General features: G+C 32.7%; 2 protein-coding genes across 2 annotated transcripts; one reads left to right on the top strand and one right to left on the bottom strand.

The window, feature by feature from the left end:
* Positions 1–2,241: 2,241 nt before the first annotated feature.
* Positions 2,242–4,120, top strand: LOC135122796 (serine/threonine/tyrosine-interacting protein-like). Its single transcript, XM_064047234.1, has 3 exons — positions 2,242–2,458; positions 2,706–3,115; positions 3,168–4,120. Exons 1-3 carry the CDS (start codon positions 2,414–2,416, stop codon positions 3,460–3,462), a joined length of 750 nt encoding a protein of 249 aa, XP_063903304.1. The 5' UTR covers positions 2,242–2,413; the 3' UTR covers positions 3,463–4,120.
* Positions 4,121–7,310: 3,190 nt separating this feature from the next.
* On the bottom strand, positions 7,311–14,111 carry LOC135131767 (uncharacterized). The gene is made up of 9 exons (XM_064059648.1): positions 14,089–14,111; positions 13,430–13,577; positions 11,535–11,645; positions 10,271–10,446; positions 10,064–10,144; positions 8,653–8,767; positions 8,398–8,508; positions 7,635–7,816; positions 7,311–7,569 (listed from the first exon to the last, which is right to left on the bottom strand). Exons 1-9 carry the CDS (start codon positions 14,098–14,100, stop codon positions 7,486–7,488), a joined length of 1,020 nt encoding a protein of 339 aa, XP_063915718.1. The 5' UTR covers positions 14,101–14,111; the 3' UTR covers positions 7,311–7,485.
* Between the last annotated feature and the right edge of the window lie 7,847 nt (positions 14,112–21,958).

Raw genomic sequence — 21,958 nt, forward strand, 5'->3', positions numbered from 1 at the left:
CTGACGTCGCGCTGTCGTATTTAATATTTGTCTGATTGATTCCCCATCACTTCGACTCTTGCCTAACTCTGATTATAGTTTCCCCAGTTCTAATTCGGTTTTATGATGTGTAAAAGATAACTTTCTTGACAATAGATCCTTATTTATGACTGTCCCATCACCGACAGTAGTAATCTATTGTTAAGGAAGTTAACTTTACACAATGGGGTACTATTATAAAACCGAATTAGAACTGTTGACACAGTTTTAATAATAATTTATGTTGTCTAAGTTTTAACTATAAAAAAATTCCATAACTGGAATGACGAATACTATTATTTTTTTTTTTTTTTCGAAAGTGAGAACACTTTTCACAACTATCTTTTAAACAATAACCGCCGTTTTGGCTTATAGGTTTTCAGTGTGTGAACTGAATTAGTCTAATAAGTATATAGTATATGTACCAATAATGTAATTAAATTTTACAAAATGCGAAATATTATTATAATTTAATTAGTTACACGTCCACTTCACAGCGTTTTTGAAATTAAGTGACTCTACAAAGTTAGTGGATGTGACAAAAATTTTAATTCTCCCTTTACATTTGCTCTGAAAAAATCCTGTGGTCATTCGGAACTTTTTTTACCCTCAAGGTTTTCTACGGGCCCACTTTTAGAACGACAGCCACAGACAAGATTTCTGCAGATCATTTGTACAAGTACTAATATGTATTATATTTTCGGTAACAGCGCCTCTCGGGTTTTTAGTCAACAATTACGCCTGCCAACTTTATTTTTTTGGGGATTGTAACTAAACAAATAAAAATTGTATACGGGTCAATTACCGTAAAATACTAAATTTTATCCCAGAAAAGACGCTTGGAATAAGTTTACGAACAACATTAACAAAGGATATTAAAAGTTACCTTTATTTGTCCTTTCAAACGCCCTTGTTGTTGTTATTATCTTTATTAAGTTTCAACGGGATTGGTATTGAGACAATGAAATTACAAATCTTAATAAACAAAATGTTTGAAACAGGTCCCCTCACCACCAACCACTCCAAACCCAAACCCCCTGAAAACGTTATATCAAAAGGTCAGACTGTCCCTCTCACACGGATGAGGACATTCCAGGAATTGCAAATAAACATAAACATGAACAATGACAACGACAAAAGAAAACCGTCAACTTGATCTCGGGCTCATCCACCTCACTCCCCATTTTGCGCCTTTGTACTTTTACCTCGGTTAAGCTTAATTTTCTCATTCCCTAAATTTATCACGAGAATTAATTTTTTAATTAACTAAATCTGCTAGAAAGCAAACAAGCAACATTTCGTTATGGGACGCTCCATCAAGAACTATAAACAACATAACATTTAACTATGTTAGCACAAGTTATTAATTAAATCAAAATTCATACATACCAAAGAGAAGAGTACAACTGAAACAAGTACACAGTGGCAGCCAAAATAAAGTAAGTAAGACATTTTTCTTTCCCCGGTGTAACTTTCAAATATATATTGACGTTGAAATGGCATTGTTAATGAATACCTATTCAATTGAGTCCAGTTTACAAATTCGCTTTTGCAGATTCAAAATTAAATTACAAAACGTTGTTATCTAATTTTGATTTTTTTTCCAAAAATATGGACGTGTGGGGTAAAAACTCAACACGAATTCATAAATTACACGTGTAGGACTGTGTTATTTGATGTAATTTAACACGAATTTACTACGTACAATTTCGAGGTGACGTTATCACATTATTGGTGGGGATGATTAGACAAAGTTTGGTTAGCTTTTTACCATCTACACGGTAGTCCTAATATACATATAAAATTTGATAACAATCAGTCCAGTAGTTTCGGAGATTATCTGTCTAATATAAATTCGGACAGGCGGCAGACAGACAGACAGAGGGAAACGAAATACCTATTTCTTCATACTGTACAGGTCATAATAGGTCGAAAAAACGTAAAAGTAGAGAGTCGGCCGACGGACTCGAATACAATATTTCTTTCGCTTACACTCAAGTAAAAATTAGTGTAAAGTCCCGAACACTCAGTTTTATACTCACGATCTATCTCTCTACGAAAACCGAGAAAATTTCTATCTACCCAAAATGCACTGTTCTCTACTTTGTAATATTAGATTGACTGGATTATTTTGAATAAAATCATTTGATATTTTGAAGAAACAGTTTAAATTAGGCGCTCGATACACACAAAAGTGCGCATTAAAAGGACCGAAGGAAGTCGGAAGACATGCGAATTCGCACGAACAATTAAAGCTACTCCATTGCCATTGTCGTAGAAATTATGAATATAAAATTCGATAAATTAATAGTAAAGTAATAGCGAAGATGTCATAAAGGGGGTGAAATTATCAAATCTGAGAATTTCTCCCTGAAGGTGTGCAAATTACAACAAAATGTTAGACGTGAATTCCAGTTCAGTGAAGTTTCAACAAGATGAGGTTAGTAATTTTTTCTCGTTTCTGTCGGATGAAGATGCGTGTTTATACGCATTTTTATTACTGCGTGTGAATAATCGTGCGTAGTAACACACTCTAGAGATATAATTCTTCATATTCTTGACATTTTCTCACTTGGCGCCTTGACATCAAACCTAACCCCCACTTGTCAATCAGTCAAACTTGAAAGCTTTTCTAAAAATAAGCAATAAATTAAACCACTTGTGATTAAAAGGCGAATCGTTTTTAGCCTATGCATGAAATTCCAACGTTGCAATGCAGCGAATGGACGTACACAATGAGAAGAAACATGCAAGAAATCATTCCGGGACTGTTTCTTGGACCATACTCTTCTGCTCAGAAACACTGTTTGAAGACGTTACGTGACCACGGCATTTCGCACATTATTTGTGTAAGACAAGATATAGAAGCCCAGTATATAAAACCGCAAATCAACGATCTCTCTATCACATACCTAACACTAAACATCGCAGACACTGCTACAGAAAACATCATCAGGTTTTTTCCTACCGTGAAACAATTCATAGATGAAGCGTTTCAAAGAAATGGCAAGGTTTTAGTGCATGGCAACAACGGGATATCACGGAGTGCCACATTAGTTTTAGCGTATATCATGGAGAAATATGGACTGAGTAGCAAGTAAGTTTGAATCTTATCATTCTTAGTTTATTTTTAATTATTTTTATTGCAGAGAAGCTATAGATTGTGTTAAAAGACGACGCGGATGCATCCACCCAAATGAGGGTTTTCTAGCACAATTAATTGAATACGAGCCTATTTACAAAGCCCGCCAAACATTGGAAAAAGGTGAGACTTCAAATGAGAATCGACGCCAAAAACGTAAATCTGAACAACTATGTGAAAGTGTGGACTATGATCTCATTCAACCACCACCAAGTCCAATTTCAGATAATAATAACCATATAATCAACTGCCAACCAGACTTTTCAAATCATTTATATAAGTTGTGGATGATGAAAAGTTAAATGTATAGAATGGTAACTAGATACCTATTTTTGCTTAATGTTTCAAGCAAAAGAATCTCGGTTTAATTTTAATTTTGAGAGTTTTTTTTGAGTTATTGACTATTGTCTTTCTACTTAGAAAGGACCATTTCACATTTGCAATGTGTTTTGTTATGTACCTAACATTATGTTGTTGATTTTTACTTAAGTATAATTTTATGTTAGATTTTTATTTTTTGTTTTCATATCAGATGTATGTCACTTTGGAAGTTATTCTTGTGTGCCATTGAGCTTATTTTTTTCTTAAAATTAATCGCTTTTACTTAATTCTCATACATACTAGTCAAAGTCCACATACAAGATTAGTTTTGTTATTTTTATTTTGTTCTAAAAATCTTCCATTACTTTAAATAACTAAAATCAAATTGTTAGGATGTTGACGAGCCTGTAGTTCATTAAACGCCTACATGTATTAAGAGCAGAATTATTTTCTCTGTACTAAAGCTCTATCATATGATATTCATTATGTGTTAAGTATTTTTCCAGCTATGTATATAATATAGTGCCTACTTCTACAGAACTTGTAAATTGATATATTAGTATAAAAGATCCTATTTTTATACTTTTGTAAAATATTTGTTTCGTTCCTATGACATACAATAAATATGTTATGTGTTTATTTTTGTGTTGTAAAATGCAAGATATCCCGTTTCATCTACCTGAATAACTGAATTAAAGCATGGGGGTGATACACCATGCTTGTATGTGATTTTTATTTTGGACCAACAAAAGTCGAATAAATTTAATACTGTGTACTCTCTGACAAATTCATATGCATTAAAGATATATAAATAAACGTCCAGTAAAATTCAGGGAGTTCCAGCCAGATTTTTGAACTCCATAATAACTAAATCCATATCTGAACCTCTGTCAATTTATATAACGTTGAACATTTATCTAATTTGATAATTTTATTTTCACATTGATTTCTTGTAAAATATGGAAATACAGAATTTCCCGTTTCCGGAGAATGTGCTCTATAGTATGGACCCGGATTGGGTTTACAAGAATTTTTTTTTTATGTTATTTTACAGAAAAAAGTCAAAGGAGTAAACATTTTGGCTTGACTTAAAACAAGTATTTCAACTACAGAAACTTTTAAATAATACAGATTTTTCAATAAATCAATATTAATCACATAATTTAATGAAAAACCGTAATTATTCTTGTTTATTTAAACACGTGTTTGTACTTCTGTCGTTTTAATTGCAGAAGTAGTTATTTAAGCTAATCAACAATTTTTAGTCCTTCCAACATTTTTTTTTTAAGAATTACATACATATTTTTTCGTTGTAAACTCATCATGAGGACTTGCTGTATATACCAAAACTCTAATTTTCTACTTGTACTTTCAGTTCTACGTGTGGATAGTAAAGTGTATTTATTTTTCTATTAACTTTACTACCAGACTGAACATAATCCGCTCATGATTAATTATTTCCATAATTCATCCACGTGTTTAATTACGCATATACGGATTATCTTAAAAAAAAATAGGCTCTACTGTTATGTAAAACAACTATTTGTCTAAAAAAATACCGTATGAACGAAATAATGATCTCTCTATCGTCAATAGCGACGTTTTTGTTGTGGGTTGATTTTTTTTAATTGATATTGTGGTATCCTAAATTTAAAAATCAAACTTTACGCCGAGAAATAAAAAACAACTCCTCTAAATCGTGTTTGAAAAATCATTCGATAGCATAGGCAACCATGCATCCCTAGTGGAATTTAAACCCTTGGTTTGAAATGTAGAGCAGATAGAAAAAAACCTCTAATCATACGGAAAGAGGGCATTTTTTTTAGCCACTTCTTGTTTCGGAAGTGTAGGAAAACATGTTAAAATTGGGGATACGTTCTATTTAGTTTAGAATGAATCGCATTCGACGCCACAGTTTTCAACGAGTGTGATTTTGGTTTTATTGTTTTAATTAGCTGAGATGTAGGGGAAAATTAAGGGGTGAAGCATTGGAAAAATAACCAGTTTTGAGTCAAAGGTCAAGCCCGCCTCGCATGCCGTTCTGTATTTTCCTTAATAATGAAATAGGTGGATTCACAATTCCTGTTGGGATTTTTAACTATTCTTGAAATTTTTCATCAATTCAAAAAAATTATCATCGTGGACTCGAAAATAATAATTTCTTATAAATTGAATCGGAATGTTTATTCTCAAATTATTACTTACATTTTAACCCTAATTAACTTGTACTTGTTTTGTTTATTGCATGTGCTTTGTTTGTAATGTTTGTGTGTGCTATGATGTGACTTTCGGTCAACGACGATGGGACGATGTAATCTGAAAACACATTTTTGATTTAATCGATGACTTGAATTAATTCATAATTTAATTTGACATCATGTAAGAAATCCTTGATAAAATATGACATACCTTGTGGTGACCAAATTTGAATTAAAGTTGCGCGCAAAAAAAAACAACGGCTCGAAATCGCATTTGAATAATTTGAATTTGGAAAAAAATAATTAAGCAAATCGTTAAACATAGGCAATCATGTGTAAGTTTAGTTTTTTTTCTGGAAGTTGGTAGCTAGGGGAATTTGTGGGTGGTAGTATCTAATGAAAGAGTTGGTAGTGAAGTGTACTTGCTTTGTAGAGGGGTGAGACGCGTCAAATTCATAATAATTGAGATCGAGACGGGTGCGTTCTGCTTAACCTTTTTTTTTTTTTCTTAATATATAGAGTTTTGTTTCGATAACACGATACTTAAAGATGTTTTCAGTTTATTGTTGGGAAAAGAAAATTTCGTATATTAAGAAAATATGGACAAGATATAAGCCCCGCCCACCCTCCCCTTCTCAATTGTGATGTATTTATAAATGGGTGAAGAAGAAATTTATGTACGAGATGGCAATGAGATTGACAAATTATTCAAACTAAGTATATGAGTCGAACATATTATTCAGATGACCTTAACTCGTGAAAATCTATGAAATCTAATCAAAATTTTATTTGTTGCTCAGTGTATATTGATTTCAAGTTTATCATCATATACAAAAATTTAACTGTTTTTCACAGTATAGTGATGTAATCTGTGGAAAGCTTTACGAAAAATATCGCATACACAAAATACAATACAGCAGCATTCCATTGTCACGTTGGTAACGATAATTTTGTGTAAAACTTAGTCACATTAGTTTTCTAAAGCGGAAATGACCACAATGGCGGCTATCTTAGAAAAATTTAGAATTTTTTGGACAATCTTGGGCAATTTGATTTTATTCTCACTTTCTAAATGTATTGAAAAGATTTTGCTATATCTGATCCGTCTTAATTACCCAAAGAGTGTGTATTTTTTATATTAATAAGTAGAAATACCACCTTTAATTTGAGTATTATTTTGACTTATTGTCCTTGACAGTTTTTTCATAAGAAATTATTTTTAAATTGTCACCGCCGGTGTGAACAGTAAATTAATAAAAAATTCTAATTCACAATTAACGATTTAGTAAACAACAACAACTAGTAAACATAGAATACACCATAATGACAAAGTTAAACATAAACAATAACAAACAAACAAAAAAATACGACGAAGTACATGACTTTTCAATGGTTTTTATATGTTTGTCAATTCTAGAGCATTTTTTGAAATTTACAAGTCCCATCGGCGGGGTACTTCATATGCAGGGATATGCTGCAATTTTTGCCAATATTTTTACGAACTATAAGCACTCTAGATGAGTAAAAATGTTGTTTCATTTTATTTTGAAAATTTGTTGCAAGTTCCTATTTCTCCTGGAATGCTCCTATATCATTTTACTTACCCCAAAAAATTGAAAATAAATTAATAATAAAGTCAACCAGATTTAATATTGGACTGTGAGATACAACTGTTATTTATTATTATTAATGTTTAATATTAGTAATTATTAGTAAGATTGATAGCATATTTTCTAATTTTAAACTACGACATTGTCCAAGTTATGAACTCGGTACTAACCATCACTTACTAGGAGCAAATAAGGATTAACGTATAGTTGCCGGTATAATTAGACAAATAATGTCTTGTCCATTTTCGTCTTTCAACTTCCATTTCACATTCACTGCAGCCTGTAAGAGATAATATTTGGTTTAATAATATTTTTTTTGTTTTATTATTTAAAAAAAAAACATACCTTGGGATATACAGATTTAACATCAATCGATGCCTTGTATGTATTAATTTGATTTCGTGTGACAGGACACTTTATTCCAGAGTTACAACCATTTGACTCTGGTAATGGGAAAGGAGCACACACTACATTTAAGAACACCAGAGAACCACATACTTCCGCTGTGACTACTTTAGATTCTACATCTTCAATAAGAAAACTTCATTATAGTCTTATACTGGTAAGTCCCGAATAGTCACTTATCTTAGTTATTTGAAAATATTTTTTCTAAAATTTCACCTGCATATATATGAAACATTATGATTTAGTGTTTTATTGTGCATCCAAAAACAAAACAATATACAAAGTGTTTCAATTCAAATAATCTTGGATACATTTCTGGGTAAAATAGAAGTGCAAAAAAATGAAAATGTTGTCAGTAAATTTCTTCATTATAACTATATATTTAAACAATAAAAATTAAAAAAATATATATTTCCAAATAATGAAAGTAATTGACGATTCCAGAAATTTTGTACCCAACCAAGAACATGTTGTCAGTTCAAACTTATCACTGGAAAAAATAGGCAAGAAATTTAATTCTTGTTGTCCAGTCTTCAATCATAATAATAAAAAATACTTATATTTACTGCTTGCACTGCAATAAATGTTTCGAATTGTAAATTTAATTTCAAACGAAATTCGTATACTAACTAAATCTTTAAAAGCGAAATTCTGCTAATACAACTATGATTAAAAACTCACAAACGACATAAGTCGTACTTACTGGTGAAATTTATTGTGATTGTGACACTTTTCTTTTTCTTTAGAATGCATCTCTTGGCGTTAGGTTCGCAGTCGGATATTGAAACGTTAACAAGCGATCCCTCTTTCGAACCTGATTAAAGAAATCTCTGTAAATGTTCGTGACGTATGACTTTTCATTAAAGCAACAAATATTGCACATATACATAATGAATTCTGTTTACATACAAAAATGAAAAGTATAAATAAGCTACGAGTATATAAGATGATGACTTACCACAATCTTTGTACTGACACAAACCACAATTAATGATGAACAAAATGAAAAATAGCTTAAGTAACATAGTCTCCAAATTTTCCACCTTTATGCCAAATTGCTTTAGTTGGACTACCTAATTTAAAAATTATCTATTCGCATATTATTAAGATTACTAAGCAGTTAAAAATATTAAAGATACTTAAATGACTAAGCCAGTTTTAGACAGACTTAATTGTCTTAAATTTTCATATACCACACTATACCACACGACCACAGTGAAATTTGAATCTAAAATTAAGTTATTTGCTTCAGCTTATGATGCTAGGTCTGAATAATATATTCAAATAGTTTTGATAAATGTTACATCAGTTTCTGTCTATGTCAAGAGTCAAGACTAAACTACAGCCATTAAAAGACTTAAAAAATGTAGCTAATATATGTACTATTCCAAATGCTGATATAGTCAGATATTATAAGCCCTACTGGAAATATGTATAAACATCCCTGTTCGAGACCCTTTTTCAAACACTTATCCGCTAAGTAGCAAATATAATTACAAGACTAGAAGAGGCAACAACTGTTTATGGTATTAACTCTTCAAATTATATACAAATATTTCTGACCGCCGCGCACAACTATCCCTTACCTCTTACGTAGTTTGCGCGCTACTGTCCCTAGGACCACCTGGAGATTTTTCTGACCGATGCGCGCAACTGACCCATGCCCTTTTCAAGCTGCAGAAACAGTATTGTTTTCCAAAGAAGCAGAACTTTTACAGAAATATTCACGTCAAAAGTTTTGACTCCTAGTAGAGGTACGAAACCTTATCTCATTCTGTACATTCGGCAGATTTTAACAAGAGTAGTCAAGGTCCCTTTATAGTGATTAGGTTAGGGTATATTATGACCTTGAAGAGACATGTTGATGACGTAGAAAGTACCTCCTAGGCGGGTAATTTGAAATCTAGTTACTTTTTCCCATTACATTATAAGAACGATTTTGCCGAAACTGACATTGTGTTTACAAAACCTTTGTAGCCAGGACGTAATCACAGTCAGGGTAGTTCACAACAAGATCTCAAAAACCCTAGCGAGGTACTTTCTACGTCACAAATGAGTGGTGGCTCCGCTTCCCCCTGTAACAGGTCTGTCTACAAACTCACTGTATGCACTAACCTAGTCACTATTAAGGCACCTTGAAGAGTAGTCGATAAATTCATTTAATTTATTGGTATTGTAAAAAATGTCAAAACGGGATACATTATTACAAAACCACATAAAAACGGAAATGTTTGAGTTTATTTGTTCAATTGATAAAATTACCACGTTATAATTTTGCTAATTTTAATCTCATTGATAACAGTATTGCACGTTTATATAAAAAACAAAATATAATAAAATAAACCTATTGTTAAGTATTGAACCCATTATTTAATTTGTGATGGGATGGTGACGCAAACCACGTCTTTTCCGTCTTTATCCTGCAGTTCCCATTTAACGTCCACAGTGACCTACAAAAAAAGAATAAAATTAAGTGTGTAATAACAAAGTGTATTATGCTGATATAACTCTAATTGAAGGATAATGCAAAATTAATTCAGCTTTACTAAAGATGACTTCACGTGTCACTGACTCACCCTGGGATAACTTTTTAAAACAGGTAATGTCGTGTGGTAGCTGTACGTTTGACCCGCAGTAATGGGACAAGTTATTCCGCAGTCTGTACATCCATCAGGATTTGGCAAATCGAAAGGAAATGGTACTCCAAGCACCACTCCATGTACTACTGCCTTTAGAACATCCGAATCCTCATCTAAAAGTAATTAATATTATTGAAAGCAATATGAACACCTCAATAATGAATTTTCTAAGTAATACAAAATAGCTATTCATGTAACGAGGATACATAATATAGGTCTTCATGGACTATAGTTTATGACAGAGCGTGCTTGCAAGCGAGGACAATAAATAGGGCAAGCCCACAAAGCCTAATTATGTACTACAAAGCTTTATGTTCGATTGTAGTGAAAAAAATTAACTTTGATTACGGATTTACATTTTCATTTGGATAGCATTGAAGTGCAAGCAGATAGTAAGGATGGCGCTCAGACAGTGTTGTGGAAGGATATGCAGAAGAATCCGAAAGGACAAAAATTAACGTCGCCACAAAAATTTTAGGACACACATGTCCCTCATCTAAAGTTCAGTACAAGAAAATCCAATAAGTACATCAATCAACAGTACTGTCTTCTATAAGCAATAGTGTTAATTGTGTGATCAATATTAACAATAACTATTACTCTAATAATGAATTAATATTTGTAATTTCTATTCGATTGTTTTCTGATTTCCATAAAAAATTATGTTGGGGTTAATTATTATTTATAATTAGGTACTTAACATTGGGAACCGGCCTTTTTACTTTATCATTACGGACTAGTCCATAAAGAGTCACTTTATGGACGCCAAGTGATATCATAAAACAGATTATTATACTATCGGACATAAAAATCTTGTTATACTTTTAGAATAAACGAACCCCATTGTTGGAGAAAAACAAAAATAAAAATTGCTATTAACAGGTTTACACCGTGCAATGTCAAACGAAATTAAATAAATCGTTGACCATGACGATTACAAACTACGTACAGTTCGCAATGAAACGATTTCGTTATTTGAATTGATTACATTGATTCGAAGCTATAATCTACATTTCCGCTTTCCACAGTCGCATCACCTTCAACCTCCCAGAGGTCAAAATTGTATAAAAATAAAAATTCATTTCGCATAGATCGTCAAAGTCAATCATGCAAAATGCTGACCAAATTGTATTCGCATTATTTAATATTTATGTCTTGACAAATTGATTCATCTTGAATTTTTAAATTAATTTACACATACTTGTCGTAAAACTAATCTCTATGCTTGCATTTGTGTTCCTCTTCAGTACACATTTCTTTATGTTGTCACAATTGGATACATTGACTGATACGATTGATCCAGCAGTTGAACCTGAAAAAGATAATAATGTATGTTAATCACTTTTTCTTGCTGTTAACTGAGGTAATTAAAGCAAATGAGTAATCAGTAACAGTAATGAATGCTTTCTGTCTTTTCTCTAATGACCTTGTGTGGGATTACCAACTGAAAGTGATATTAGATTAGTTGCAACTGCAGGTGTTTATAACGGCGATTATGTGCAAGACTGCAGTAATAAAACTGACATGGATATAGTATTTCCTTTTTCGTAACATCAAACATAAACTTCTATGAAGGTTACAGAATGTTGCAACTAAAATTCGACGAATAGTTATAAGGAGAGAACAGAAAATTTCATATCGAGTAGGTACACTTCTAGATCCAAAGTATGGCACCGCTTACATATACAAAAATAATTACAATCAGTACCTAATTCTGTATCTGTTGCCCTGAACAAGTATTTTATGACGAGATAAACTATATGACGCATAATAAATACAACACTCTCAGAACTTTATGAGAAATGGATAATGAACATCAATATGAATTACATATTTTATTATAATCTCCAAGAATTTATAAGGCGCTATTTGCCTCCGCAAATCTGTTTTTTTTTTTTTTTTAAATAACATATCTACTAAAAAATGCCATTGTTTTTCAATTACTACTTGTTTTCAGTCACTCTTTTTATATAGGTAAACGGCAATTCAAGATATTAAATGACCATGTGATATTTTTGAACTCACAAGTTAATCGCAGTTAAATACATATTTTCCTGATAATTCTGTAACATATCTAAATTAATTTCTAATATGTTTTTACATATTGGTTCCAGAATCGCTTATGAACTGAATTTTATCATGTTGCTCAATGTTAAATCCAAATGTAGGAAATATGAAAAGACAATACTGGTTCGACGTTGTTACAGTTGACATCAGATTTTGTTAAAATGCCCCTTTTGGCGTTATTTATGCTAAAAGATTCTTTTAATAAACTGATATATACTAATTTAGAACGCCTAGGAGCTAAATTTTTATTTTTCAATCATTCTTTTTCTAAAAATTTTTAGAATTATTTAAATGAACTGAAAAATAATATTTCAATTTGAATAGGTACTTGCTAATAAAAACAATACAACGACAAAGCAAACGTAGAATTTTCTTTGTCACGGTCATATAAAATTATGGAAAATATTCAGTAGCATATGACCTTGATTTTTGCGAACATGCTATCGATACAAAGAATTAAATTGCATAACCTAATTACAGTTTATAAACAATGTAAAATTTCAGCAACGTTTTCTGAGTGATATACCCAATTTAAAATATTTCATTTATTAAAAAGAAAATAACTGCATTCATTTAAATTTTATCGTAATACTTCTTCTGTTTTACATTACGTAGGCATTATCAAATTAATACCATATAGAGACAAGCAATGTTATCGGTGTTTGTATAAAATAAGTCAAATGTATCAAAATGTACTTAGCTGAACTTTGACTTAGATGAATATGCTTAAAATTAATATCAAAATATATGTGTTTAATTTACAAAAATAGCATGACTTATTTTCATTTTTTTAAGGTTCTAAGAAATGAGGTTTTAATAGGTATATAATAATACTTGTTATTCACAGGATAATACCATTATGGTTACTTTTTTTGTCGTATAAACAGTCGAAATGAAAAATTCCAAACGATTGTTCTTAATAATTATCAATGTTCTTCAGTGCGTTTCGTCGTAAAAAACTACAGACAAAGAAAATTATGATTGTGTAAAAGAAATTCTCGTAAAAATATTCAAGAAAGCCAAACTTACCGCAGTCTTCATACCCGTAAGCACAAGCAGCCAATAAAAGGAAAATTACGCAAACTTTACACAGCATTGTTTGAAAATTGTCTTTGGTCGATGTTGATCTATTCTCTACAGTATGCGGGTGAGCACTGGCAATGCCGACTGAGCGACGCTACGGATATACAATGTTATTATCTAATTTCAAATAAAGTTTGACCGCAGAAATACAGCATCTGCGAATATAGTATCTGTATACTTGAGATTTAATATAAAAATTGGTCGACCGGAATAAACATTATTTGGTAAATTACGCTTCATTGAATCAACCGTTTAGGTTTTATGGCTGCGAGAGTCGGAAGAATAAGCACATGCCACGAGCGGAAAGATTTTTTTGCATTTTTTTTACGACTTATTATTTTGATAGATTTGGCGCGCTAATCTTTATCTAGCAAACTACGTCAAAGTGAGTGAACTTATTAAACGCCAAAAATGTAAATATGTATGTATGTAACAAAGCATAGATCAAGAGGTCACTTTTGATTAAGACTGTTTTTTTTTCTTTTGTTAAAATTTTGATTCACTGAAATTCTATAATCTTCTGATAACAAAAATCAGTGAAAATTGCTCAAGTGAAAATAATGCGAAAATGGTTTGACTTATTGTTAAAAAAATATAATTCTAACTTTAATCCCCATCTCGTATGAACACTGAAAACTGTGATGCCATTTATCAACATTATGTTTAATTCGTACCAAATATTATTATTTTATTAACATATAACTACGTAGTAAACTGACATTATGGCAGTAAGCAAAAGGGTCGCATGAATGCGCAACACTCGAAGGAATCAAAGTTCGTGATTTTCCAAGCCCACAAAATTCAACAACAGTACTGACGTACATCCGTTCAGTCAGCCGTGATTAAAGAAATAAGTACTTGAATATACAGGCTGACTGCGAAATACATGCAAAAAAAAAAAATGGGCAATAGCTCACAATATGATTATGTCACTGGCAAAAATTCACGGTCCTAAGTGGTAGCAGTGTCTAGAAAAAATTATTTGAAATTAAATGTAAATTGTTATACGCGCCGCTGGTAATGTTTCGTGACCTACATAATTACTGCAATGAATGGGTAGGGGACTCGGAGTAAGAACCAAAAAAGTAACTTTATCAGGCACTTTTTTAATCGCAACGTGAAAAACACGAAAAGGGCCAGTCATTATCGAGCGGTCGTTGAAATCGGTGTATGGTCCAGTTTTCCAATGCAGAGTGTGTCGATATGGTGGTACAGCATCTCCGAGATCATGTTACCTTCAACCTCAAATTTACGATCGTGGTCGTGATGGGGCAGAAAGGAGAATTTGGATTTTCGCAGTTTGTAGTGCATCCTACATTAAAAGAACACGGCCACATCCATACCATGTTGACAAAGTGCACGGTTTGGAGTCCACTGATTGTCCACGTTGTGTAACTCACTTTTTGTCCAATGGAACTCCACATAGTCGTCAACAAGTACGATTTCAAGAGACGGTTTTCGAGAAAGGTGTTGGATGAAACAATTCGTTTGTGGAAATCAACAGTGTCCAGAAATTATTGAAGAGCTTCAACAAGTGAAAGTGGCAGCCGCTACTCCGGTGTTTTTTTGCCTATCAACAAACCTCTTGCGACGCTCTGACGCCTGTATTGCTAGTCAAGAACAACATTTTCAACATTTCTTGTAAAAAGGTAGTAGCATTCTAAGTTGCTCTTATTTCTGTTCCAATAAACAATGTAAAATCGTTGTGACAAGGACCAAACATCCGTCAGAATCAAAATTACCAAAAAACTTTCACACTGACCTTTAACGATGAATGAGTAAATGAATGAACGAATGATAAGCAGCAAAAAGTCGGTTTTACTTTTAATTGAAACTGAAAGTGTTTGGGTCGTTTTTAGTCGAACGTTTTTCCAACTCTGTTTACAAGGTGGCTCAGTGTCTTCGTGTCGAGGGTGGTTCATGGGGGTTTTGCCCCATTCGATTTTTAATTTGTTTTTTCTATATTTCGGCTCTACTGGGGTGGGGGATGCCGTGGTTAAAATATTTGCACATATTTCGCAGTCACCCTGTATAGGGTGAGTCACTCAACGCGCAATCCACGATATCTCATTAAATTTTAATTATTAGAAATGGAAAAAAAAATCACAAACTGAAGTAGTACGGTTCTTTGAGTAGCAAATGTGGCATACGATATATTTTTGCGTATTCTCATTACCCTCTTTCTAGGTTTTAGAAGCGTAGTTTATTTTTGAAATTCCGATGCGATATTGCCACGTTATTCCAGTTCCTTAAATTTTTTAGCAAAACAGGGGTTCATAAAAAATCGTAATAATGTGATTTTCAAGATCTGTATTCCAGGCTTTTATGGACGTTCGCATTCAAATTTTAATGTAGGTATGCAGTAAAACCTTACAATTTTCAAATATCGGTAGTTTAGTTTTTTTCAAATAGAAGACCCGGTAATTTATTAATGCAACTTACTCTATTTTTGTTCCCTTTTTTTCAATATGTCCTTAAAAATTAAAAAATTGCAATAACTATCAACTTTAAATTTACAAAATACTTAACAAAAAAGAAAGAACAAGAAATACTTAGAATAAGAAGCAGTAAAATAAGGCTGCTCTATTGGAAAAAAACTAAAATACCGATATTTGGAAATCGTAATAATTAATAAAAAGAAAACACTGTAAATTAAGACTCAACTTTATTATTTATATCACAGCAAAGCACGCACCTTTATTTATTTCTCTAAAATACATAAGTATTGTAAGACAGACTTTGCTAAAAAAATTCTGAAATAACAAGGAATTAGAATTTCAAAAATAAACTAGGGTTATAATGTTATAAATGGGTTATAAAATACTGATTTTAACACAACGTAAAAGTGAGACTATACGTATCCTACTTGAAAAAAACTAAGTTACAACACACACCTTCAAACAGGACCCTCGAATGAACTGAAAACAATTTCATTGTATGCCATCAAAAACCGTACAACTTTGGTCTTTAACTTTTTTACATTATTGGAAAATTACTTACTTCTTAATAAATTTGGAGAAAAAAATCCTACACAGTATACAATGCCTTATATATATTTTCCAATAATTTACGACATTTATGGTGAAATTTTTACATCACGTGCCTTTAAAAATCAAAATCTCAATTTATTAATGGAAATTTTGGAACCGGTTTTCACCACTGTTTTCGGCTTACGAAATTCTATAAATTTTATGGAAAACATTATCAAGTTTTTTTTTTTTGGAAATAAGATACAGTGAAAGGAGTTTGTGTCGCCAAATTCGCATAACTTTTTTTTAAATAGTACGAGGGCTCAAATTTAATATTAAAAAAAAAAACATTTTTTCTGCATTCAATAGTGTAACACATGTCTTTTCTTATTTGTACTAAAAAGTAAAAAAAAGTATTAAAATAACACAGTTTGGAATTTTGTTTTGTTTTGTTTCAGTTAAAAGTGTTATTTTTATAGTTATCATTAACTTTTATTTAATCTTTCTATCAACGCACATGTGGTAAAGAACTTCTAACGTCAGAACTTGCAAGCCATCGTCGTGGACTCCTTTTGAGTCAGTTTTATGTTATTTTTATTCCCAACTTTTGATTTTATGTACGGCCCCTATATCTCTGCAAGCTTCTACATTACTTATTACCTTCTATCACAGGCATTAAAAGGTAATAGATACATCAGTAACGTTCTGGGTATAATTTGACTGTTTGATAACGTTATTAACTTGTAGTAAATTGTCAATATTCTCCGTGACTCATAAAGGTGGTTTAGTGACGCATGTACTACTTCGTAAAATAGTCATTAGTTTTGGCAGCTGCTAATAAATGGATGTGCTTGTCATTATAACCTACATTGCACGCACGTTACATACGTAATATTCTGTGGTACAATAAAAACTACTTCTAATTTCAAAGAAATGAAATCAAAGAAAATTCAGAATAAATTTAACTGACTCCTGGTAACCAATATTTTATTTTAAATGAAGCTCTGCTCTAACATAAATATATCTGTATTTTTACTTCTCAAGCGTAAGGTAAGGAAGTAATGTAATAACTAGAGTCCATTCGGCGAATGGCTATCTTTTCGTGAGTATGAAAGCCCTGAAGTAGAGTTCAACAAATCCCGCTTCTTTGAAAAATTATAAAATTTGATTTTACGATTTTTGTTTTGTAATAATCTCTTCAAAGTAAAAACCATTGGCTTAAATAATACCTCCCGCAGCGCCTGTGTTGTGGTAGCGCAAATTGCAAGGAAGAAATCAAATAAAAGCAGAATTAAATTTAATTTAACAAAATAACAGAAACAGAGCGACAATTTGAGAGACATCTGTAAGAGTTAAGGGCATTGTTTTCGCGTGAAAACGTTTATTAACTGCCAAACTTATAATCAAATGATGAAAAACACGGTTTACAACAACAGCCTCCTTTATTGTTTTAATTAAGAAAATATCGTACTTGGTCTGTTTCAGTTATTTTGTTAAATTAAATTTAATTCTGCGTTTATTTGTCTTCTTTTTTTTTTGCTAATTTGTACATCATGTGTCGATAGTGAATGGTTCTTTAATAAAATAACAATCACTAGTTAAATTATTAATTTTTAAAGTGGTTTTGCGAAATTTTTCAAGGTGGTCGGTTTTTTTGGTGGTCAGTGTATTTAAACCAGACAACCAGCGGGAAAATGTGCTCTTTTAGTAATTATATGGGTAACTTCAACTGTTTATGTTTATACTTGGAAAGACTAAGAGTATTCTTGTGCAAGCGTCAGCGACCGCATTAAAGAAAATGAAATTTGATTAAGAGGAGGGAAGAGGACTAGCTACAAAGCAGCAAAATGATTCTAATATTATTTTAGGTGAGGAGCCGTTATTGTAATAAAAATACTGTAATTTTCGAAAAAATGGGGTGAACTGTTCTTGATTTAATTAAAAAAAAAATGTAACAATGATGAAAGATTCAAACTAAGTCTTGCAGATCTTAATCGAACGCTCGGCAACCTCAAACTATGTGTGTATGTCCCGTCGCCGTAACACAAGGAGCTAGAATGTAAGTAGTTTGTTTGCACGTGCACGAGATATCGGTTATACCTACACGGTGTTATCGAACTGAATGCAAAAAATTTAACCGGTAACTCATTTTTAGCGTAAACTTTTCTAAATAACATTTTGTTCAAAACTCTATTAAAAATCGGCACAGACGACAGACAGACAGACGTCAGACAGGCGGAGACGGGAGACCACTTTTTTATTGTGTATATCATGGAGGCAGAATGAGAGGAGGGAAGATATTTTGAAAAAGTGAGTGCTTTCGCGCTTGCGACTAGGATCATGGCTCTTCCAGCTCCTCCGAGAAACTAATTGTTTCAGCGGCCTGCTTTGCGTTTACCGGGCACTGGTTATGTTACCAGCAATATTTTTGTTTTTATATCACAATTAAGTAAATACTAACTAGGTAAGACATTTCTATTCCCTATGATCCTATGAAGCCATTTTAAACTAAACGGCACCGTCTCTGATCCTCTCTTGATGACCGACCTCTTCCGATGTGGCACGGAAAGGGGCTCTTTTGTCGGCATTTAACATTGCTTAAATAAGGCATACACCCTCCTGTCATTCTACCTCCATGATGTATGTATACTGATGTATAGAAATTTTCTGTCTTCAAGCGTTTTTTCTGGTTTGCAGTGGCCTACTTTTTAGAATGATGCGCCTCCTAAGTGGTGCTATGTGATGGTGCCACAGATCAGAATAATTGAAAACCCCGAGATTGTGATGTCGATTCGTCTTTTTGTTCATGTATCGTTTGTGCCTTATGTATACAGGTTTCGGAAATGCAAATTCAAGCTCACTTAAAGCCGAAGCGTCAATGATTTTTCCGTTTTCAAATAGGTGGTATTTGTGAATTAATATTTAGAATTGTTTCCTTTCCTGTAGTTTTTTTTTAATTTTTACCTACGGTGTGAGCAGAACACCATTTTTATTTTTCTCATAGACATTTTCATGCAGATAATATGTACTAGCTGTTATATGTTATCTAATACTTAATTCTAATGTGTTGTTGCCAAACAATTCTGTCGCGACTAACAACCACTGATGTTTAACGGCATGTTTAATTAACGTGTAATAATATAATAATAGCCTTAACCACTGCGACCTACTGTTGCTATACACCTTCGAACGAGTTAAATATGTACTAATTATAAACAGTTCTTGGAAATGTTTAATATAAGGTAGCTTAGAACCAGTAGCGGCTCGTGGTCTTTCCGTTAGGGGAGGCAACATTTTCGTTTCAAAATCAGCAGGTATTAATTAACATGTTCGCAATTACTTTTGTAAAAAGACAGATTCTTTATCCGTTTTTATGAAAACAATACAAATAACTCTGAGTCAGTAACATATTTCCACCCTTTTCGAATAAAAAACATTTAATTGCTTCTCACAAACCAACGAGAATGTGTAAAGACTACCGAATTTGCTTTATTAGCATAAATTTTAATTCATATGATCTAGGGCTGATTTAAATATATTAATCAATTAATTAATAAAGTTCTGCTCAAATCTGGGATGAGAGGTTCCTAAATCTTTGACATACAACTGTTCGTCGTAAGAAAACCGTGCTTAAATATTTAAACTTTATAAGAAATTCTACAATATCGTTAGAGAATTAGAGATTCTTAGTTCCTATCAGCATTGCAAAACTGGCATTTTCATGGTCCTAATGTTTTCAACTTAACTTAAAAGTTTTAATACATAACCTTGGCAATGCACATGCAGTGAACACCTTTTCTCGCGTCTAATTAGTGCACAACTAAATGCACGCTAAATGCATTCAGCATCCCTGTTCAGCATTGTGCAGTTTCACTGTGAGATTAAAAAATTCGATCCGATTGGCTTAAGGACGGTAGGCGTTGGTGCCTCCGCTGGCGCTTTGATAAACCACTGCTGACTATTGTCTTTCTCAAAAACATATTAGCACCACTGACTAATCATACTGAAGATATCCGTCTATCTGAGGCATGCCTCCGTCTGAAGTTGGCCTACACGGTGATGATCAGCGCTTATTCCTGTCGAAAGCGCGTACTTCAAAATATGTTACCAAGACGCGTTTTAATAAATCACAGTGTTCTATAAAAGTTATTTGCTATATCTTTAAAATATATTTGAAGTTGAGAGGTATTAAAACAAAAACTAATAGTCAATTTTTCCAGGGGAGGCACTGCCTCCCCTGCCTCCCCTGACGAGCCGCCACTGCTTAGAACAATCAACACGAAGGTACATTTCGGCGTTTTAGAAGATAATGGACAAAATGAGTAAATTATAGCAATTTTGTGCCCCAAATTTTTACTGCTTAATTCGCAAAAAAAAATTTTGGAAGCTTATTTTTAACCAGTTATGAATTAGGTTGCAATTCAGCAAAGTCCAACTTCACATTTATGTTTAAATTTATAGAATGTTGGAAAACACGTTCCAAATGGTTTTTATTATAATTAAATAAAACTATTTCATCAAGTAGCCATTTCCTGGGAATTTTAAACATGTTATCTACTTGTACAGCGTGTCTATAAATGTTTGTAGATCAAGTGGCTTATGGAAACTTTTCAAAACTGTATTGATCAAAATTTGCCGCTTTAAGAAATAGGGAATATTATTATTAAACTCTGAATTACTCGTTATTTACCACGCGGGCGCCATTTAGCGACTTTTTTACCAAATCCGATAAAAAAAATTATTCACACATCAGCAGAGAGCGGCGAAGCCGTTTTAATCCATAGGCGTGCAGAAACGTTTCGCAGACTGTTCAAGGTCTAGCGTTGGATACACAACAAGCGTTCGCTTGAAATTTTCCTCTGTAAAACGTGTTTTTAGGGGTTAATAAGTTTTTCAATCTAGAAAACAAACGCTCCACGTCATAACTGGTGTGCGTAATTAAAAAATGGAAGATAAGTTTCATATTTTGTTCTAATGTGTGGCTCCGTTATGTCATCGCAAAATTGATACAAAAGATTTAAATCGGGATTTCTAGTAACAACAGATTCTACTTTCCTTTTTATTTTTTTCCCAAATTCACCTGGAAGGTTTTTTCAATTGAGTCACAGTACTTTGAAGTTTTACCAAAGCGTCATATCCTTTTCCGTACTACATCGGGAATGGTCGATGAACAACAGAGGACCATAGGCCAGAGCATGGTAGAAGGAGACATGGTATAGGCATACGCATCGACTGTGACGTCAAGTGGGGTGAAATTAGCGCGAAATTTAAAATACAATTCGTTATCCGACAACTAATTGACGTATTGGACAGAGCACTGACAACTCAAGCTAAAATTCCCTAGACTTCCCTAGCGAAGCTCACAAGAGTCACAAGGTCGTTGATGCCACCTAACGTCACAAATGGATGCGCAGACCATTTTTAAATTGGTACATCGGATGCCTATACCATGTCTCCTTCTACCATGGGCCAGAGGCGTTGTTGTTTGGTCTAAAATAGATTCATA

Source organism: Zophobas morio, unplaced genomic scaffold (assembly GCF_036711695.1).
Source record: "Zophobas morio isolate AGI-343-1 ecotype UQ-CSIRO unplaced genomic scaffold, CSIRO_AGI_Zmor_V1 ptg000002l, whole genome shotgun sequence".
In the NCBI taxonomy this organism is placed as follows: Eukaryota; Metazoa; Arthropoda; class Insecta; order Coleoptera; family Tenebrionidae; genus Zophobas; species Zophobas morio.